This window comes from Nicotiana tabacum, chromosome 13, assembly GCF_000715075.1.
Source record: "Nicotiana tabacum cultivar K326 chromosome 13, ASM71507v2, whole genome shotgun sequence".
In the NCBI taxonomy this organism is placed as follows: Eukaryota; Viridiplantae; Streptophyta; class Magnoliopsida; order Solanales; family Solanaceae; genus Nicotiana; species Nicotiana tabacum.
The window spans coordinates 24,995,916-25,019,789 of record NC_134092.1 but is presented as its reverse complement, the minus strand read 5'-3'; the positions used below and the strand labels follow the sequence as shown (position 1 = coordinate 25,019,789).

Below are 23,874 nucleotides of genomic sequence, written 5' to 3'. Positions count from 1 at the left end.
ACATATGCAAAATGATGAGATTAATAAATGAAAATGGTTGAGTCTGACTCAGACAGCCTAAGTATCCAAGTGGAATGAGGCCACAACATAGTTCAATTGCAAAATATGACTGAATCCAATGAAGATTGCTTACGTATTCATTTCTGAGGAAATTAAGTCGGCATAGTTCCTGAACAACATAAAAAAAATGACACTTGGTTTTTATATTACAAGAGAAAGGAGGAGAGGAACCGAACAATACGAGGGTTGCCTATGTATCCCTCCGTGGGAAGTCAGGTTGAACGTAGTTCTGTTACATCAAAATCCTAACTCTACCTGTCTTCAGGCATAATATCTCTTGATTGCGTCCGAATTGATTGGCTTTATGCTGACTTTTCCATCCATTTTTGCTAAGATTAAAGCTCCACCATATAATGCTTTGTGGACCACGTATAGACCTTGCAAGTTCGGTGCGAACTTCCCTTTAGCTTCTTCTTGATAAGGACAGATTTTCTTCAGAACCAACAAACCCGATGTGAATTGGCGAGGCTTCACTCTTTTGTTAAATGTATTAGCCATCCTTTTCCGGTATAGCTATCCATGACATACTGCATCCATTGTTTTTTCGGAAATGAGCATGAGTTGTTCTTGCCTGACGAGTACCCACTCTGCATCGTCCAATTTTGCTTCTTGAATGACTCTTAAGGATAGTATTTCGAATTATGCGAGTATCACTGCTTCGGTGCAATATACCAATCTGTGATTGTCCACTATCTTCCGCAGAATCCTCTTGATATTCTTGTTAGCTGCCTCGACATCCTCATTCATTTGTGGTCTATAGGCTGTGGAATTGCGGTGGACGATTCTGAACTTTTCGCAGATTCCCCTCATGAGGTCGCTATTGAGGTTTGCGGAGTTATCAGTGATGATAGACCCTGGTATCCCAAATCTGCAGACGATGTTGTTCCGGACAAAATCTACCACTACGTTCTTTGTGATGACCTTATAAGTAGATGCTTTGACCGATTTAGTGAAATAGTCTATTTTACGCCGCAGGCTATATGGGTCCTATCATGTCTCTGCCCAGGTGGCGAAAGGCCAGGGTTAACCCATTATATTTAACTCATTTGCGGGAACCCATATGAAATCTCTGTGAATCTGGCATTGGTGACACTTTTGCAAATAGCAGATGTTGTCACTTTCAATAGTCATCCAAAAGTTTTCAGCTCTCAAAATCTTCTTGGCTAACATGAACCCATTCATGTGGGGTCCATACATCCCTGCATGTATTTATTCCAACAGTCTGGTTGCTTCGGCGGCATCTACACATCTCAGCAAACCTAAGTCTGGGGTCCTCTTGTACAAGACTTCCCCGTTGAGTAAAAAGTTATTTGTCAACCTCCCGAGGGCTCGCTTTTGACCATTAGTAGCATTTTTGGGTACTCCTGGATCGCAAGAACTTCTTAATGTCGTGATACCAATGTTTACCATCTAGTTCTTCATTCACATAGAAGTAATAGTCATGTTGATATTTGATTTCTACCTCGATGGGGTCGATGTAGTTCTTTTGCGGATGTTGAATCATGGATGATAAGGTTGCAAGGGCGTCTGTGAACTCGTTCTGAATTCTGGGGACATGCTTGAGATCTATCTTTGTGAACTTCTTGCATAGCTCTTTCACGCAGTGCAGGTACGACATTATCTTGACATGCTTGGTTGACCATTCTTATTGGACTTGGCGGATTAACAAATCAGAATCTCCTATGACCAAATGTTCTTTGATGTTCATGTCGATTGCCATTCTGATTCGAAGGATGCATGCCTCGTATTCAACCATATTATTGGTACAAGGGAATTTTATCTTTGCTGACATTTGGTAGTGTTGTCCAAATTTTGAAATCAAGACTGCCCCAATCCCAACTCCTTTGAAATTTGTTGCTCCATTGAAAATCATTCTCCACCCAGGGTATTGTTCTACTATATCTTCCTCGACAAATAGTACTTCTTCATTGGGGAAATACGTGGAAAGCGGCTCGTAATCCCTATCCACTGGATTCTCGGTGAGGTGGTCGGCTAAAGCTTGTCCTTTGATAGCCTTCTGAGTTATGTATGCAATGTCAAATACGCTAAGGAGAATTTGCAATTTAGCTAGCTTTCCGGTAGGCATTGGTTTCTGAAACCTGTACTTGAGTGGGTCGAGCTGAGATATGAAATATGTGGTATATGCTGACATGTAATGCCTTAACCTTTGAGCAATCCATGTCAACCATCAACAAGTACATTCTATCAAAGTGTACTTGGCCTTGCACGGTGTGAACTTATTGCTTAAGTAGTAGATGGGCTACTCCTTTCTCCAAGTTTTGTTGTGTTTCCCCAACACACAGCCTAAGGCATTGTGCATGACTGACAAATAGACCAAAAATGGCTACCCTAGTTCAGGGGGAACCAACACTGGCGGGTTTGAAAGATACTATTTGATTCTGTCGAAGGCTTTCTGACACTTCTCCTTTTATTTCATGGTAGCATCCTTCTTTAATAGCTTGAAGATAGGTTCATAGAATACTATGGACTGGGCTATGAAACGACTGATATAATTCAATCTTCCCAAGAAACTCATGACATCTTTCTTTCTCTTTGGTGGTGGTAATTCGTGGATGACTTTGATTTTTGACGGGTCCAGTTCTATCCCTTTCCTACCTACAATAAAACCCAATAGTTTTCCAGCTGGGACTCCGAATGCACACTTTGTTGGGTTCAACTTCAAACTATACCTTCGCAGGCATTTGAAAAATTTCCTCAAATCATCCAGGTGATCTAAACTCTTTCGAGATCTTATGATGGCATCATCCACGTACACTTTGATCTCCTTATGAATCATGTCATGAAAGAGGGTCGTCATGACCTTCATGTAGGTGGCGCCGACATTCTTGAGACTGAAAGACATAACCCTATAACAGTAGACTCCCCAAGGAGTGGTGAAAGTTGTCTTCTCTGCGTCTTCCTCGTGCATTAGGATTTTGTGGTATCCAGCAAAACAATTCACAAACACGTGTAGTTCATTCTTCGCACAATGGATATTTGGCAAGGGGAAACTGTCCTTTGGGCTAGCTTTGTTATGATCTCGGTAATCCACACATATTTTGATATTTTCGTACTTTTTGGGCACTAGGACAATGTTGGCCAACCAACTTGGATAGTTGGTGACCCTCACCACATATGCTTCTATTTGTTTGGTCACCTCTTCTTTTATCCTCAAACTTAAATCAGGTTTGAACTTCCTGGGCTTCTTCTTGACCAGCGGTCTGGCAGGGTCAGTAGGTTATCGATGCAAACCAATGTCGGTGCTTAATCCCAATATGTCATCATAGGACCATGCAAACAAATTGACGTACTGTTGGAGGAGCTCAATCATTCTTTCCTTTTGCTCGGCTTATAGGTGAATGTTGACTCTAGTTTCTTTCACGTCTTCTTCTCTTCCAAGATTGACTAGCTCCGTTTCCTTGAGGTTGGGCTTCTTCTGACTCTCAAACTGTTTGATCTCTTGTGCGATATTGTCCGGCATCATACTCTCGTCATATTCTTCACAATTCGGATCATTGCGCTTAGCATTTTCGTTACATGTCATAATCGCAGGACGCATTTTTTTATCGGTTTGATTACTGAAAAGAAAAACTAGGTATAAATAAAGTAGCAAAATAGAGTTGCGATATTTAGGAAAAAGATTCTTTTATTTCATCAAAAGAGGGACACCTTAAGCGTTCATAAGAGGAAAATAACAAAAGGGTACATACATGGTACAAGACTCAATTGACCATGCTCTTTTCAAAAGAAAACCTTTATAGTTCCATAATACAAAGACTCCCGGCGAACCAAAGATGGACTGTCTGTCCAATTTTGCAGCTCTTCTCCTAGTTCAACATCCCTGATAGTCGATGTCTTGATGCCAGTTCCTTCACAATATTCTTCAATCATATTCACAAATAGCTTTCCCATCTCGTCGATGATATCATCTTGGTGTTTAACTTTGTCCAGACTTGAAACATGATCTAGCACAAAAACCTTTTTCCCAGAGTCAACGATACGAGTTTTCCCTTCTGGAGGATGATATCCTATACCAACCCTTCTTTTCTACCCATTGTGTTAAATTGGTTATTTGATCCCATCTAACGTGGCTCCCAACCCTGTTCCTGGATTGTGTCCATATTTCATCATCTCCCTTATGACAATCTTGGATCTGTACGGCGAATGCATCACCAAATTTTTTCCAATACGATATACCTCAGTAGTCTGCATGATTTCTACATCGTGGAAGGCGACTCCGTCTAGTCCCTCAATGAATGGAACAATATACTCTAAATAGGTGAAGTGATCCCACTCACCGTGGACCAAGATCTCCTGGCATCCCCACACAAATTTTATACATTTGTGTAAGGTAGACGGTACGGCCCCTACCATATGTATCTAAGGCCCACCTAGCAGCAAATTGTAGGAAGAGGAGATGTCTATCACTTGAAATAGCACTAGAAATTTGACCGGCCCAATTTGCAAGGTTAGATCAATTTCCCCAATAACATCCTTTTACGAACAGTCAAAGGACCTCACCCTTACGTGGCTTTCCTTGACCTCCCTCAAATGAATTCCCAACTCCCACAGGGTGGAGAGCAGACAAATGTTCACTCCTAATCCTCCATCGACCAACACTCGAGATACCACTTTGTCCTCGTATTTGACAGTGATATGAAAAGCCTTGTTGTGACTTGCGCCTTCGACAGAAGTTGATCTCTTCTGAAAGTGATCATGTTTTCTTCTACCATTTTCCCAATTGTCATAGCCAATGCCTCACTGGTGGTGTTACTTGGTACACTTACCCCACTTAGCACTTTCAACAAAGCGTCCTTATGGCTATCCGAACTCATTAATAGATACATGATGGATATCTATGCTGGAGTTTTCTTCAACTGTTCTTCCACGGAAAACTCTTTCCTTGACATTCTCTTCCAGAATTAAGCAGCTTCTGGGTCCATTATGCTCCTCTTTGGAATTGTTTCTCTCCCCGGGTTTCCTCGATTGACCTTTTTATGGGCGTAGCATCTCCCAGACCTAGTCATATCATGGGCTGCGGCAAAGTATGTCATTTTGGCCTTTCCCTTTTGCTGATAGGTCCATGGGACAGTTTTGTATTCCCAATCTTCTTCACCCTAAGTAGCACCGGCAGGTTGCTGCAGATAAGTTTGAACTGTCACTGTAGGCTTTAGTTGTACTGTAATGATGGGAGCCTTTTGAGGAGGAATCCTTGCGGCTTCTGCATTTCCTATAGTGATAATAGTTCCCTGCAGGTCATATTCTTTGTCTAATGTGATCATATCGGTTCCTTAGTTTCGATGATTTGGCAATGGGTTGCGGTTCACATTAGGCAATGCTGGAGTGCACTGGATGGCTCCACTCTTGATCAAGGTTTAAATTTTATTTTTCAACTTGAAACAGTCTCCAGTATCGTTCCCCGATACATTGGAATGATACACGTATCTCTTAGTGGCATCAAAATATTGGGAGGGATGTTCAGTAACCCTTCCCTCAATTGGGTATATCAATCCTTCTCTTCTCAAACTTTCAAACAATTGGGCCAGAGGCTCAGCAATCGGGGCATAGGTTCTAGGACCCCTTTCTTCAAAGTTGGGACGAGGACGCGGTACATACATATACCAATTTTGGTGAGTAGTGGTTTGGACAGGAGCATATGGTCGTTGTGGGTTTTGGTTGTTGTTGGCTCGAAGAGGGTTGTATTGTGGTTGAGCGTGGTAGTATGGTTGGGTATTATAGTTTGGAGCATAAGTAGATGGCATCGAGTGGTTGTTTGGGGAATAAGAAGTGCTTTCATGAGATGGGTTAGTTTGATAGTAGGGGACGACTACTGAGACCTATTCTTTATTTTACTTTCTGCTACCAATCGATCCTAACGGGATGGACTTGCTGGCCACTTGTAGTGCTACCATAGATTGCACCTTACCAGATTTTATGCCCTCTTCTAATAAATTTCCCATCTTAACCAGCTCGGGGATCTTTTGACCCATCATTCCCATCATCTTTCAAAGTATATTGCCTCTTGGGCTCGGATGAAGTACTTGGTTAGTTCACTGTAGTCCATCGGTGGTTACACACTAGCAGCCTCTGTCCTTCACTGTCGTGCATATTCTTTAAACGACTCAGATGGTTTTTTTGCAGGTTCACTAGCACGTACCTATCAGGAGTGATGTTTGTATTAAATCGAAAATGGTTCATGAAGTCCTCCGCCATATCTTGCCAAGTTCTCCAATTTTGTAATTCGTGTCGGGTATACTAGGTTAGTGATTCTCCCGCCAGACTCCTTAAAAACAATTTCATCCTTAGTTTCACATTCCTCCCCACTCCGACCAACTTGTCGCAATAAGGCGTCAGATGTGCGTGAGGGTCCCCCGTCCCATCGAAGGTGTCGAACTTTGGGGGTTTGTACCCTACTATCATAAGGCTTTCACTTCCTCGGGAAACTTGGAGACTCTTCATTTTCCTTCTCAACATTTGCAAATTCTCAGATACCAACTCTTCTTCCTTACGCATGGCATCTCTCCATCTCAACGTACTAATTGATTTCATATGGCACCCTGACCGTGACGGGTGTTCTAAAGGGAGGTTCGATAATTACATATATAGGAGGAACATACCGCTCATGAGTAGCAGCGTATGCCATAGGTATGTGCTAGTTGGTGGTGAAAGTGACTCCGTCAGGGAGAAAGGTAGTTGCATTAGTAGTAATAGGTGGGTTTTGTGATGTCTGAGGATATTGTGGTACGTATGGAGTGTGAATAGTGGGTTTGGAGGGTTAGCGAGTGTTATTGGGGGCATAACTTGAGTGGTGAGGTTGAGGTTGGAGTGCTATTGTTTTGGAATGATGTTGAAGGAAAATGATCTAGGAGTGAATCCAAAAAAGGGAATCTGGGTGGTTGAGGAAGTGTTGTCGTGGCCAGGTGCGCCAATTTTCTGATATGTTGTTCCTCTTCTCTTAAGGATTCCATTTCACGGGCCATTCGGGCCACATGCTCATCATTTCTATTATTGTCTTTTTCCCCCGATCGCCCCGGGCTGTCGACTATGACCAGAGCATGTTCAGTTGGATCTTCTGCAGCTGACATCTTTCCCTTAGACCTTAGATTATATGGTGGCTTCGCCAATTTTAGTCTACTCAAACCAACTTTCTTTTCTTCTTTTTTAGGGGAAATAATAAAGCAAAAGAAAATATGAAGAAAGAAAAGAAAAATAGAAAGAGTCAGTTTCTTCATTTATACGAGCACGAAATCACATAGAGCAGATAATTCATGCATTACAGCTAGCATGTTCCTAAAATTCCCATTGACCTCTCATTTCTGGAGGTAGGCCTAATTTGCGGATGTTTGACAGACATTTAGACTCGACACATTTAGATCCGAAGCAATTTCATTTTTCATTGATAATTTAGGCTGATACAATTGGGAACAAGGATTACATCATAGAGTTGCATGGGCTTAGACAATTCGCCCTTTTGGAAAGTAAAAGAGAGAACTAGGAATAAGGGTACAAATTGGGGAAAGAAGGGGAAATCAACCAATTCTAATAACCATCCCCTTAGTCACTTCCTCTACCATTTTATTCTTCTGGATCATCTTCTGGATCCTCCTACGGGTCTTCCTCAAACTCTTCCTCATCATCATTGAGTTTTAACTCCTCATGTGGATCTTCTTCTGGTTCTGTGCTTGACTCTATCTTGATGCATTCTACCACCCGATCATCCTCTTTAGCATGTGGCAACATATGGTCAATGGATCTCGGGATCACCTGACGATGCATTGATGTGGTTACAAGATAGTGTGGAAGGATCTCATGGTAAATATGTAAATCAACCACTGCATCCTCTAACCAAGCTATACCCTCTCTGCTCGGGCGGGTCAGTTCTTCTTCGCTAATCTAGACGTAGTACTCGGGGGTGCACCATGAATTTTGACCCACAGACAATGTTACTAGGTCATTCCACTCTTCTTACAGTTTCCTTATCCTGGGAATTGGGATCTAGCCATTGTAGTCGTCCTCGTCCACAGGGGCACATCTTGGATCATGCCAAATTGTTTGATGACCCGTAGAGGTGAGTATAGTTGAATGCCTTCTAATCCAATCAACTCAATGAACTACTTTTGGGGAGTCCTCAAAATAACACTTCCACCTAACCAAGAGAGTTTTCAATTGATCCATTCTCCTGTCAGATTGGTCAGTGTTTCACTCCATTCTCCTTGCCCATGTGGGGAGATCGAGTGTCTCATTCTTTCATTGTGGATGTGTATCATATTACTAACACCTATGAAGTAGTCGATAGTAGCCTCCTATTAAAAAAAGTGTTCAGTAGCCCAAATCTGCAGCAGTGGGTTACTTCATTTGAAGAAATTGTATCCTCGTACACAGGCGGATAAAGCTCTCAGCATCTCGGCTAATACCATCGGCACCAAGGTAGCTTTAAGATTGACGCGGAAGGTAGCCAGGACCATTGTTAACAAGTTGATGTTGATACGTCCCCTTCGCTGTGGAAAGACCAATAATCTCAGCAGTGCCATTGCAAAAGTGATAGGCCTGAGGCTCTCCCATGTCACCTGGTCATATTGGAATTCCCCTTAATACCATTCGTAGATTTCATGATGCCCAAACCTGTCGAACATCTGGTCGAGTCTCTCTCACCCGATACTTCTGAGACTTTTGTTATTGGACCTAGATCATCCAAGAACCAATAGTCGGACATAGTAACTGGCAGTACTGGCTTTCTTTAGTTGTGACTTCCTCCAATGTTGGTACCAGTTCACAGTCGGCAAATTTGAATACCACTTTAGTCGGATCCCAAATTTCTATCAACAGGTGAGTGAGTACTCTGTCTTCTCGGATGTTCATCAATGCGGTTAATTCCCCTAGGTGTATCCGAACTTCGTCTCCGTGTTCCAGACAAATATTCTTCCACCACTGTTTGAGCTTATGTGGTGCTCCCATTACCATGCTAATTTCAGGGATGTTCTGGTTGATTTCTATTTTTTGTGGTGGGTAGAATAAAAATATTTTGGTAAGTGTTTGGTTCAGATCCGTAAGTGTCTTGTCATGTTTGTTTGTCTTTCCGCAGAAATTTTATCGCTGGGTGCATGACCCGTTGTCATCAGGGTGGCTTTCATAATTGTGTGTTGGTGCTTGTGACCAACTCACCTAGGGTTTATGTAGTATGACCTATTTTACTAGAGTTGAGTGTTTCCTACTTTTGAATTGGACTGAGAACTGCGAGAAGTTACGTCGGTTGACCCGACAAAGCCATTCTCTAAAACTAAAGAGTTTTGAAAAGAAGGTTTTTGAGGGGTGTAAAAGACAACCTTCGTGTGCCATTGTGTGTGATATTGTATGGCAAAGACTTGATTAGAAGAGATGAGATGACAGTATATATAAAGCAGTAGCAAGCAAGTGTGTAGAAGCAATACAACAAAGTGTTCATAGAGAGCAGGTAATTGTAAAGAGCAAATAAGGTATATAAGCATGTAATTGTAGTTTTGATCATAATCAAAGCAATGTACAACAAAATCTAGAAGCCAAATTAGTCTAAATCTGCTAAGGTCAGAACCTAAGTGTGTATCCCCAGCAGAGTCACCATATTGTTGCATCCTATTTTGCACTGGTTAAGACAGGATTCAACCTGTGGTTTCTCTGTTGTTGATGAAAATGAGTCGCCATCTAATATTTAGAGGTATACTAGGGTACCTATTTAATTACTAAGTCATGTTTTTATTTGTCTACTAACCGGTGAGATTATGAGTAAGGGTTCTTGTTCTTCTAAGAGGAAGGTGTTAGGCACCCCTTAAAATCTACCGAGGTAGCATCATATGATTAAGACTAAGTTTTGGATCATTTACTTATAAAAGGCATTGACTAGTGATAAGGAATATTACTTACTATATACCTGAGTATGATATTGATAGAAAGAATGTGAGGTCCTAAAGGGATATGACTTTATGAAGAGGTTCATAAGAGATCTTAAAAGAGTCTTGAAATTGGTATATAAGTGGTCTAGATTTTATAAGTTTATAAAATAGGAGTCAATTATGAAAATACTTTGATTTGGGGGTGGTTATTTACACAATTCTATAAGGATGTTTTCTAAGAAAGTGTATCTAGAAATACCTTAGATTCGGAGGATTTTCAAAGAAGGGTTATTTACCGAAAATTCCTTAAAGGTAACAATTCTTCGGAGTTCTCATTTTCCTTTTGAAAATGAAGCTGAAATCTGATTTGTTCCTTTTTTGAAATAGAGCTAATGTTTTACCAAGTTCTGGACTTCGAATCATTAAAAGAAAGAAGGGTGAGTGAAAAACAAAATGATTAGCAAGCAGATTATAATTAGTGAGTTAAGGGTCTACTTCTAACTAATTTTCCTTTGAAATCCTATATTGTTTAAGGCTTGCCTATGTTCATATTATACTAAGGCATGAAAGAAAGGTATGTGTTCTAATATATGAGTGTTATATACATAAAAGATAAAACAACAATAAAGGCATAACAAATACATTAAACATTAAATTAGTAGAAGCAGTAAACTAAATTAACGAGGCAGTAATAATGATAAAGGAGTTGAGGGAAAGAGGACTAGAATCCGTGATTGGGACTTAAAAAGGTAGGCCCAGCAGTAAACAAAAGCAAACACAGCTGACTTTGGACTCCTAGACGCGATTCAATAAGGCTGGAATTGGGCATGAGTTCATTAAGAACTCAGAGGACCAAATAGATGTATATGTCAAAAAATAAGAAGGTCATTAGACACATATCCCATATATATAAAACTTATTCTAATTACGGATAATATTTTGATGTACATAACAAATACACAAATAGATAGTTGAAGCAAGAATAAGATTAATATGGTAGAGAAAATTATACATGAATATGGTGGCTTTACTCAGTAAATAATTCACATTGGAAAGCTTTCGTTGTCATTAAACACTAAACCCTTAAAGAACTGAATGCGTCAATAAATTAAGAGCTAGGGAGGGAACCCTTCTCGAGGCCGATTCTCCCATTGAATCCCCCGACATTTCAAAGTTCCCAAGGGACTCAAGGCCGAAGGCAATGCTTGTGCCGGGGAGGGCAGCCCAACCTAGAGTCGAACTCTGCTACCAAATACCCTTAATCACTAACTACACGTTTTCCTTAAGGGTTTAAATGTCAATGAGGCACTTCCAATGCAAACTAAGTACTAAAGTATTACTTTCACAAAATATATATATACCTCTTAATGAAAATAACACAAGAAAGTACAAATTACTATTAATACAAAATAGGGAACAAAATATCAAGGAGACCTAAAGGGGGAGGGGCTGAGTCCAGAATACACACAGATAAAAAGAGGCTTCATAATCACACCATTACAGGAGTGAATCATTAAAGCATAAGATATTCAAATAGGTATTGATAACATTACTTGGCACCTTAAAGACATCAAGGAAGATTCAAACCAACAGTCATGGTCACCTAGTGCCATAGAAAGGTTATCAAAGTCATGGGATTGAACTCTTATCATGATTGCATTTTCATACGTTCAAATATGGGACTCCTAAGCTCACAACAAGGTCATGTTTCTAACAGTATTAGCAAGTCAATGTGTTCAAATAATAACAACAAAGGAGCTTCATAAGGTGTAAGAGTCAAGTTCAACTTCAGGTTAATAATAAAGTGGAGGACTATGCATCACTCAAATCAGAACATAGTGTTATAGAGTTAAGCAGGGAGGCTAGCAACAATCAGTCAACTCTTCATAGGTAAGATAAGTGAGATAGTGATCTCATACACATTACAGAACCAAATTGATGATGCAAATCAAGAAATGAAATGGAAAAATTGTATCAAACAAGTTCAATTCAAACATAGGTCTAACCTAACAAGTAAGTATGGAGTGACCATGATTCAATTCCTAAAACTATCAATTGACTATAACAGTATGTCTAAATCCAAATTTCATGGAGGATAAGCTAATGCTAGATGTGTGCAGACTTTACAAAAATTCAACAGGGGCTCAAAGAGATTAAGGACAGAGATGTATTGCACATATGTGTGAAAATCTCAACTGACTATGGAACGAACAAGCTTAGTTGTGCAGCAATTACTAGTTGACTTTATCCAAATAATTCATGACTTACTATGAGAAGAGGAATATAGTTTAACCTTACAGAATATACATGCAGCAAAGATTCATGAGAAGAAAATAACTTGATGCAAATGAGATAGTTTCCTATGCATACAACAATTGAGCATGATCATGAGAAAGTTATAGTGATAGCCCAGAAATTACTCCCAGAGTCAGTGGATACACATTTAGAGAAGAGAAGCATCTAAACACTTGAGTTCTTTCAACTTAGTTAGGTGATATTGGCATATTGGATTTTCAGGAGTATATCAGTTAAGGTTACCAAATAATGAAATCAACCATAAGGAAAATAAGGTGTAGGGAAACAAGATAAAATCTCAGCAGAATCATCAATGAAGGAAAAAGGCATAAAGTTTAGTTGAGCATGATTGATTCAACAATAATGATAGCTAAACAAAGTAAAAGACTATGGTGATAACTCAGTAAAATAATTGGACAAACACAAGCAGAAACACTTCAAGTTTAGTCTCAAGTTTAAGAGGTAAAGAGATATACGTCTTGAACAAGTTCAGGTTTCATCTTAGCAATAACTATCAGGTAGTAAACTTAGTTTTCAAAACTCACAAAATTACAGAAATGCAATAAACAGAGGTGAGTTTATTGTAAGTTACTGAGAACTACGAAGTTTGTATTGAACATAAACATGTAAGAATTCAGGCATGGAAAGAGTAGGAAAACTCAGAACAAAGATCAATAATTGCCATTTACCTAATTGATAATAGAACAAGTTGATCATAAAAGGTTGTCGTACTTAAAAAAACGTAAATATCAAACATGTCAAACATATCCATCATAATTATAATCTACAAAAACATAACTTCAACATATCTAAATCATTCAGAGAGAAGAAAAGGGAGATAAAGGTGCTAACCTTCTTAAGGGAAACATACCAAATGAATTCTTTTGTTTCTCAAAGATCCCAGAAAACTTCAAGCTTGAACCCGCAAAAAACTAAACAAAAGAGAGGAAGACAGTAAGAAAATCTATGACTAGAAACCGTAATATGCTTAGTGTTTTTGTGCCTAGTGTGTTCGGTGTTAGGTTCTCTTGGTTGGTATATGTTAGGTGAGTGAATTGAAGACTGCTATTTATAGTGCCATTTAAGGTTTTAGAGTTTCAATATTCAAACCAGGATAGTGGAGACTGACGATGAATTGATGATGTAAGCATAGTCGGGTAAAATCAGAGAGAACATAAGAGAAATAAGTATTTGAGTTTAAGTGAGTGGAGAGGTATGAGAGGCTGAACGTTGAAGCAAAAAGAACCATCGCTTAAAACCCAAATACCCAAAGATCATTGCATTTGACCTTTGAGTGTCGATTATTGATGATGAAGCCAGCTAACTTCTCCTGTTTGCTTTGATTTGAAAGGACGAAAGAAGAAATCAGGAGAGTTTGAAGTTTTACATTTTTTGGTCTGATTTCTTCAATTAAGGTTTTGAGATCGAATGGAGAAAATAGAAAGAACGACGGGACCAAGAGTGCAGGAACAAAAGGAACAACCATGCATGCCATGGATTTGACATGTCAGTAGCGATTTGAAGTTTCATCTCTGAGGTTAGGATTTGGATTTGGAAGTTTTGATTTTCGGTGATAAAATAGGAAAAGATTCAGCGAGAATTGTGGATATGGGAGGCAAACGAGATGATTTGCGATTGATTTTACAACCTTGCACTAATTTGTGCAAGGTCTGTTGATTGATGGAGTTTAGGGCAGACGAGAGAAGAGAGAAAAAAAGGAAATAAGGACGGCGGTCCAAAGGGGAAATGATTAGGGTTTTGAGAGATGGGGGTTGGTTGTCTCTAAGTTATGGTTGAGAGATTTGATCTGCGTCGTTGATCTTTTGGATCAACGGTCCTGATATTTAGCGATTTTACAATTTTTATGGTGAGTTTTGGTGTCCGTTAGATCTTATTGATCCAACTATGAGGATTAAGTCGTTTTAAAATTAAAGAGGAAATGGATTTAAAATTGTGCACCGTTGATCTAAAAAATGGACTGCACAGATGATTTGTGTTTGTTTTGTGAGTGTGGGAGACGAGTGACGTGGCATGTCGTGATTGGTTGAGAGGTAACGGCAAGTATTGCCAACGGAGATTGAGAGGATTGTTTGGGTTGGGTATTTTCGGACATGGGCTTGCATTTGGGCCAAAATTAATTTAAAAGATTGCCAAATTACATTTCATTCAAGAATTTTAATTGTAGCCTTTTCGTCTTTAACCCTTTTTAAATCTATTTAAATAAACTTAACAATTTCAATAAAAATGTGGTGAAATAATAATTACTATATGTTACTAATTATTTTAATTAATTATCTATAAATGACACATATTTCGAATTATAGCACTAATTTCAAAATATTAACATAGTAACCTAATTCATTGGATAAGTGTAATTTTGTCAAATTATAAAACCTATGTAATGCTTATACAAAAGTTATTTTTATAATAATAAATACATTTGTAATTACACAATATTAGTACTATGTGATTAATTTTTAAACTAATACTTAATTAATTTATAAAAATAAATATTCATAAATAGAAAAATACTTTCAAAGTATTTATTGTAAGTTGTTAAGCGTGAATAAATTAATTTTAAAAGGGAGTGTCAAAATTGGCCGTCAACAAGGCTGGGTGTGTCGCCTTGGGTTGTACCAGTGTTGTTTGAGAAAGAGAAGGACGGGACTATGCGGATGTGCATTGATTACCGCCAGTTGAACAAAGTTCACCATCAAGAATAAGTACCAGTTGAAACGCATTGATGATTTTGTTTTTACCAGTTGCAGGGTACCAGGATGTTCTCAAAGATAGACTTGAGATCTAGGTATCATCAACTGAAGATTCGTGCTTCAGATGTTCCAAAGACGGCTTTTCGAACTAGATATGGCCACTATGAGTTTTTAGTGATGTCCTTAGTGGCTTGACCAATGTCACGACGATGTTTATGGATTTGATGAACCGATTGTTCAGGCCAAATCTTTACTTCTTCGTCATTGTCCTCATTGATGACATATTGATCTACACGCGTAGTATGGAGGAGCACGGGCATCATTTAAGAGTTGTGCTTCAGACCTTGCGGGAACAGAAGCTATATGCTAAGATCTCCAAGTGCGAGTTCTAGTTAGATTATGTGGCATTCTTGGGGAATGTTGTATTAGGTGGGGGAATTAGAGTGGACCCTAGGAAGATCGAGGCAGTCTAGAGTTGGCCTCGTTCTACCATAACGACCGAGATCAGGAGTTTCTTGGGGTTAGCAGGTTATTGTCGTCGGTTTGTGGAGCACTTCTCATCTATTGCAGCACCTTTGACTAGATTGACCCTGAAGGGTGCTCCGTTCCAATGGTCTGATGTTTGCGAGACGAGCTTTCAGAAGCTCAAGATAGCTTTAACTACAACATCGATTTTAGTATTGCCATCCAGTTCGAGGATGTATACTGTGTATTGCGACTCTTCATGCATTGGACTGGGTTCTGTATTGATACGGGAGGGGCGAGTTATTGCATATGCTTTACGTCAGCTAAAGCCCACGAGAAGAATTACACCGTACATGATTTGAAGTTGGCCGTGATAGTTGATGCTCCCAAGATCTGGAGGCATTTTCTTTATGGGGTGTCTTGTGAAGTTTACACCGATCATCGTAGCTTGCAGCATTTGTTTAAGCATAGGGATCGTAATTTGAGGTAGCACAGGTGGCTTGAGTTACTAAAGAACTATGATATTACCATTCTTTACCATCCAGGCAAGGCGAATGTGATTGTGGACGCCTTGAGCAGAAAGACCGAGAGTATGGGTAGTTTGGCATTTATTTCAGCAGAGGAGAGCCCATTGGCTTTAGACATTCAGTCCTTACCTAAAAGACTTGTGAGGTTGGATATTTCAGAGCCTAGTCGAGTTTTTGCATGTGTTGTGTCTTAGTCTTCATTATTTGAGCGGATTAAGGCTCGTCAATACGATGATCTGCACCTTTTGATTCTATAGAGACAGTACTACGAGGTGGTGTCAAGGAGGTTACTATCGGCGAGGATGGGGTTCTGTGACTCCAGGGTTGCTTATGTGTTCCTAATGTTGATGGCTTGAGGGACAAGATTCTAGAGGAGGCACACAATTCTTGGTATTCTATTTATTCCGGTGCTATGAAGATGTATCGCGACCTGAGGCAGCATTAGTGGTGGCGGCGGATGAAGAAGGACATAGTTGAGTATGTAGTGAGGTGTATAAATTACCAGCAAGTTAAGTATGAGCACCAAAGGCGAGGTGGCCTACTCCAGCAGTTGGTTATACCAGAGTGGAAATAGAAGTCGATCACTATAGACTTTGTAGTTGGGTTGTCGCGTACATTGAGGAAGTTTGATGTCGTTTGGGTCATTATCGATAGGATGACCAAGTCGGCACACTTTATTTCGGTGGTGACTACGCACTCTTCAGAGAGATTGGCCCAGATTTACATTCAGGAGATTGTCCAGTTGCATGATGTGCCTGTGTCCATTATTTCAAATAAGTTCACTTCGCATTTTTGGAGAGCAGTACAAAGTGAGTTGGGCACCCGGGTAGAGCTCAGCACAGACTTCATCCGCAGACCGACGTGTAGTCGGGGCGGACAGTTCATATTCTAGAGGATATGCTCAGAGCGTGTGTGATTGATTTCGGAGGTCAGTGGGATCGATTCTTGACTTTGGCCGAGTTTGCTTATAACAACAATTATCAGTCCAGCATCGAGATGGCTCCATTTGAGGCTTTATATGGTCGGCAATATCGTTCTCCCATCGAATGGTTTAAGCCTGGTGAGGCTAAGTTATATAGCACCGATTTAGTGAAGGATACCTTGGAGAAGGTAAAGTTGATTGAGGAGCGGCTTTGCACAACACAGTCCATACAGAAGAGTAACACGGATCAGATGGCACGTGATTTATCATTTATGGTAGGCGAGAAGGTTCTCTTGAAAGTCTCGCCGATGAAGGGTATCATGAAGTTCGGGAAGAAGGGCAAGTTGAGCCCAAGGTTTATTGGCCCATTTGAATTGTTGAGGTGAGTTGGGGAGGTTGCTTATGAGCTTGATTTACCTCCCAGACTATCAGAAGTTTATCCGGTCTTCCATGTGTCTATGCTCCGAAAGTACCATGCCGACAGGTCACATGTGTTAGATTACAACATGGTTAAGCTAGATGAGAGTTTGGGTAATGAGGAGGAGCCAGTTGCTATTGTTGACAGGCATGTTTGCTAGTTGAGGTCTAAGAAAATTTTTACGGTAAAGGTCCAGTGGAAGGGTCAACCAGTCGATGAGGCAACTTGGGAGACTGAGGAAGACATGCAGAGTAGATATCCCCACATATTTAGTACTCCACGTACGATTCTAGACCCATTCTAGAACGAACGTTTGTTTAAGAGGTAGAGAATGTAACGACTCGACCGGTTATTTTGCTTTCTAGATCCATGTTTCCCTAATTAAGACTTCCGGTATGTGTTTTTACTGTTTTATGACTTGCGGGGATGGTTGGTTTAGGTTTGAAAAGGTTCGGATTGAGATCGGAATACTTAGTTCTTTAATAGTGGCATGTTTGACCAAGTTTGGCTTTAGTCAACGTTTGAGTAAACAACCTCATAATTTGGATTTGATGGTTCCAATAAGTTCGTATGATGATTTTGGACTTGGGCATTTTTTCGGATAGGGTTTCGGGTGATCCGGGAATATTTCGGCGCTTAATGTTGAAAGTTGGTTCATTGAAGGTTTTCTATTTTTTTAATTTTCTTTTTAGTAGACTTTAGTGTTATCGAGATTCGTTTAAGATTCTGAGCCTGGAAATATGTCTGTATGGTAATTTTTGACTTGTACGAAAATTTTGGTGTCATTCTGAGTAGTCTAAGTATGATTCAACGCGTTTGAAGTTCATAAGTTGATTCAACTTGATTTTGGGGTGCAATTCTTTGTTTTGATGTTGTTTTACGTATTCTGAGTGCTTGAGTAGGTCTGTATTATGTATATAGACTTGTTGGTGTGTATGGACTGGGTCTTGGGGGGCTCGGGTGCTTTTCGGACCGCCCGGAGCTAAGTCCAGAACTACTGGTGTGGTGGTTCTGTTTTCCTTCTTCGAGAACGAGTAAGGCCCCTCGCGTTCGCGATGAAGGATTTTTGGACTGGACGCTTTTTCTCTTCGCTTTCACAAAGAAAGGGTCACATTCGCGGAGGCTTGGAACCAGTGGCCTTGCGTTCGCGGTCGACTCTTCGCGTTCGCATAGAAGACCTAGGCCTGGGCAGCTCTGTTGCCTTTCGCGTTAGCGAATGGAGTCACGCGTTCGCGATGAGTGGGCGGCTCAGTTCATCTCGTTCATGAACAAGACTTTTCTGGGTTCGCGAATTTTTCCTTCGCGATCGCAAGAGCTTGTCTGTGATTGCGAAGAAGGCAGACCTGAGCAATGTGCATTTAATTCGGGACATAGCCTATTTTCCACACTTTCACTTGGTCTTGGGAGATTTTGAGAGAACTTTTGTGGGGGATTCTCATCAACATCACTAAGTAAGTAAACTCTACTCATTTTTATGTTAAATTCGTGAATTATAGGTAGATTAAACATGGGAAATTAGTGAAACTTGTAAAGTTTTGTGAAGAACATAGAGTTTAAGTAAAATTGAGATTTGATCATGGATTTGGTTATGGAAATTGGAATGAATTATATATTTGAGTTCGGGAGGTCATAGTTAACATTTATCTTCAAACATTTTCGAAATCTGGGCACATGGGTCCGCAGGTGAATTTTAGGAATCTTCCAAATTAGGTTGGATAATTACTCTAATAGTTAAATTATGAACTTTTGAGAAATTATTGATTAGTTTGTACAATCTTTGGCTAGTTTCGGATTCTTCGGCACCGACATGAGGCTTTTAGAGTGATTTGTGGACCAGAAAGAGGACCTGGGAACGAGGTAAGTGTGTTGCCTAACGTTGCAGGAGAAAATTAACCCCATAAGTGTTTAAATTGCTATTTTCTACCAAATTATGGGTGCTACGTACGCACGAAGTGACGAGAATCTGTGCGTAGCTAAAATTCATGTTATGTTCGGGTAGACATAGGCCTTTATCATTCCACTACTTGTACTATTTGGACTCAACTTGGTAGTTTAATGGCTTGTATTTAATAAGTAAAATTTGGTTAAAGATTATGTTGAATTGAGCTTCACTGCTTAGAGAGTTGACGGAGTATTTAATTATTGATGAAAAATTATATTCTTTCATGGACTTATCTTGGAGTTGTAAATATGAAATTTGAAATTCGAAGAGTTTTCTCATTCTTGCGGATCGGGCTAAACACTTCGGTAATATATATATTGATGCATCCATGGATCGGCACGTACAACCTCAGTGGTGTATGTACATGATTATTATGGATTGGGTCGTACGACCTCGGCATAAATTGTGGGTGTTGTCACTCGGAGTCCGATTTCACTTGATATGCCTGTCATGACTTGAGGATGTTAAGCCCTTACTTGTTGAGATTAGTATGTGATATTTGGGGGCTTTTAATTGTTATTTTGATAAATGGTCATTTAATTATTGCCTTTTATTCCATTATTGCCATTGTATTTTATGCTTATTAAATAATTTTGTACATTATGTATATTGCCCACTAATAAGTGCCGAAGTCGATCCCTCGTCACTACTTCTTCGAGGTTAGACTAGATACTTACCTGGTACATGTTGTTTATGTACTCACGCTACACTTCTGCACATATTGTGCAGGTTCTAAGGCAAGTGCATCTGGAGTTTGTCCGGGCTCGTATCCGTATTACGCGAATACTTAGTGGTGAGCTGCCTTCCCATGCTCAGTTCTACAGCATCCGGAGCCTCCTCTTGTTATGTTTTATCATTATTGTCTATTTTGTTTCAGATATTAGTTCTTAGAGAGATTTGGATATTCTACTAGATACTCGTGCACTTGTGACACCGGATTTTTGGAATTCTAGTAGACACACATGGGTTTTGATTATTTAATCCACTATCTTATTTACCCGTTTAGTTATGCTTTACATTACTACGCTCACCTACTATTTGTTTTCGCATTTAATAAAAATCAAAAACTTTAAAGTTATTAAAAATGAGATATTAAATGGGTAGTTCACCTTTGGCTTGCCTAGCGGTGACGTTGGGCGACATCATGGTCTATAGTGGCAATTGGGCCGTGACATGATTATTTTACGACAATTCAACAAAAAGGAAACTTACTTGATGGCACTTAGATATCCATAATAAACTACCTGCTGGTTGCCTTTGATGAAAGATATATGCTAAAACCTTTTCATGGAATAATATAAGAAATTCAAGAAAAACAAAAGGTGTATATCCCGGAATAGCTAGCTGGTGTGGGCGGAATTAACACCAAGCTGATATATTGACACTAAATCATTATCAAATGATAGCTACTTCAAATATATCAATCGAACCAACATGAAATACTGAACATATCAAAGGTTTTCTGGACTTGAATATTTTTAACCATCCTTCATTAAGAATTATATATGAATTTTCTTTTATTAGCATAACTTCTTTTTCTTCAAAATTCAAATGATATTAGCTTGATCGATACAAGAAAGAGATCTATTATGATTAATTTTAAATATCACTCGAACCAACACGAAGACAAAAGTAGCTATAGATAGCATATAAATTATGATCGAATACAAAGGTTTTAAGGAATAGATAAATACTATCAAACACCCTTCACTATATCAGATACTACCTTTTTGTTAGCATAAAGCTTTATTTCAAAAATCAAACACATATCCACCAAATCAGTACATGAAAGAAATCAATTCTATAGGATTATTCAAATCAAATATAAATGTTTCCCTTCACTACCATAAAACCCTAGTTGGTGGTATCATCAAGGTCACCTTCAAAGGCCCAAGGAGTTTCCCTTTTAAACTCTGCCACTTCTTCTGAGGTGAAATCACTTTCAATTTTAAAAATCTTCTGAACGGCTTGAACGCTCTTGTCCTTTATTCTGTCAGCCACAGCCTGGCAACAGAATTCCAGCAAACCACTGATTTTCAGATTATTTACTGTCACGGTTATGTCAAGTAGTTCCTCTAAAACAACATTCACAAACTCTTTCTGGAAATTCTTGAAATCTTCATTGTTCGAGGTAGTAGTGAGCTCCGCATGTTTCTTGAGGTATTCAATGATTTTAACCAGCGTCTTGCTTTTGATGCTAGGCAATGGGATGGTGGAAACACGTTCCTCTTTTACCATGATTTTGATAAGATCAGACTGTAAGACCAAAGATTCCTCAACATAAAATTCTTCGTTATCACCGCTCTTCAATGTCAACATTTTCTTTTCTCCCGTTGTTGATGATGCCATAATAAGAACTTATCAACCTTTTTATTTCTTTTTCTTGGATGACACATTTGGGGAACCAAATTATGTATAAATAATGGTACAAGAGATTTTCTTAATCGGATCATACTTAAAGAATATGGAAGGTATTCTTTCTGACATAAATTTCTTACTGGAATTATCTTTACTTGTAATCTGTTTATGGATCACAATATAAGTATGTGATTGAATACTATAAGCCAATCTCATTCATTTTATTAATTTCCTGAGTTTTGTGCTCTAAAAGATTTACACTTACTCAATTCATTAATAAGCAGTTCTTTGGACTCAAATCCCGCATAGGGTCATCATCATCTACAACATATCAACTTCAATATTTGAAGTTAAAATTAAAAATGTACTAAATAGTGGGGAAAAAATTACATGTTTATATATTAATACGTACTTATAAACTGGGATGACATTTTGCTCAACCTACCACTCTTATGATTTAAAAGAAATTCATGTGAAAGGAAATTTTCGAAATTCTTCCATTTTAAATTACTAACTAAATGGTAAATAATAATAATGATACAAGAAATTTCCTTAATCGGATTAAACACTAAATTATATCATGGAAGGAAATCCCTTTGGTATAAATTTTTCCTAAAGATATCTTTGTTAATTATAAATTTGCATGCATTGCAATGTAATTTGGTCATCAGTTGATGAATAGTAAAACAATCTCCTTTTTTATATAAATTGAAACACGATAGTGCGTTTTATGAATCTCTTCTTATTATTTATTACAATTTTACGATTAAGGTAGTTCAGTGGATGAAAATTCTGCGTTGTTGTAGCATAGAAGGCATGTGGTCCATATTTCCAAACAAAGGCTATAAAGAATAGAAATGAGCATTATTTAAAATCAAGATTTTATTGATCTTAATATATATTATGTTTGGATACTGCATTAAGGGAAAGTGAAACCAATCCCAGTAATGAAAAGGTTCCATAAAAAGTACCCGACAATTAGTAGATGAACTAATCAGCCCTGCTTTACCAAAAATATTCCTTCCTATTCTTCTATTTATTATTGACTTTGGGGTTAGAAGCATTCAGTTCTATGTCTTAAGCATGATTAGGGTTAAGAAAAGAATTGTGCCTATATAGTTAGGCAGCGAGGGATAGCTAGCTGATGCATAATGCATTATTAGGGAGAAGCTGAATATTTGCCACTTTAAGAAAGTATTTTCAAACTTATAATTTCACATCTTCTACTTCGAATAGTGCTAAAGGTGTTGCTTTAGAAAAATCACCTTACTTAGTACGTAAGGACACTTATTGCACATGAAGTCTCTCAATCCTTGACTATTGCTAATGAGATTTAGAAAGTCCCAAGATGGTTTCTACAGCAACTTAGCTCCAACCCGTGGTGAAGCCAGGACTTTCACAAAGGGTGTTCAAAGTTTAATACATATGTTTAAAATTAATTTTTACATATATACACAGTATAATATTTTATATAGCGTAGTATAAGTTTTTGATAAAGGGTGTTCAATTGAACACCTTCACACTATGTGGCTACTATACATGTTGGTTCCCCAAGTACACGCAAGTATACGTGGCAGTCAAGTAATAAAGTGACTCGAAAGTCGGATGTCGAACCCAAAGAGACTTAGATTAATTGTTAAGTAAGCAAACTAAAATTAATTAACTGTCCAAGATAATCAAAAGTTTGGTTTTCCTATTATAACTACTATTCCGAAATTTAAACACGTAATTAGCTAAATTAATTAGGAGCAAGCGATTGTGGTTGGATTTTAATCAAAGGAGATGAAGATTCCAGGGTTGTGGTCAGTTTGTCAATCCTATTGGGTTCGTAATTAAACATGTTAATCCACATTATCTATGATTGCTAGTTGACCGGATTGTTTATATAAATTGCATATTCCCACAATACTATCCGTCTATGTGATGACCCAAAAATGTCATCTTTAATTGAAATGTTTCATTTCTGTGTTCTATGAAGATGTTGAGACCTTGCCTGCTATGAGTTACGTATCACCTGAATAGTTGATGTTAATGGCGTTCTTTTTCTAGTAATATATTGCTTATGATGTCACTGTTAGTATTCTTTTCATGTTGTGTTACGTTGATTGAATTATATATGTGTTGTTAGGATTGGTTTCTAGGATTATCTGGCAGGTGGATAGGCCCAGTTACAAAGGAAACTCTGGCGAAATTTTTGAAAATTTTGGGAGTTAGTAAAAATTCGGGAAATTGAAATGGGTGAAAGAAAAGATAAGTTATGTTATGTGTTTGGGGGCGGACTCTACTTCTCATTCGATGACTATTAACATA

At 38.7% G+C, this 23,874-nt stretch overlaps 1 protein-coding gene across 1 annotated transcript; it reads right to left on the bottom strand.

Moving 5' to 3' along the window:
• Positions 1-21,060: 21,060 nt before the first annotated feature.
• LOC107796822 (SKP1-like protein 1) lies at positions 21,061-21,555 on the bottom strand. The gene has a single exon (XM_016619643.1). It carries the CDS (start codon positions 21,553-21,555, stop codon positions 21,061-21,063), a length of 495 nt encoding a protein of 164 aa, XP_016475129.1.
• Positions 21,556-23,874: the final 2,319 nt, after the last annotated feature.

What these genes read in the sequence shown, in the direction of transcription:
- LOC107796822 (XM_016619643.1), bottom strand. Translation starts at nt 21,555, where the DNA reads ATGGCATCATCAACAACGGGAGAAAAGAAAATGTTGACATTGAAGAGC.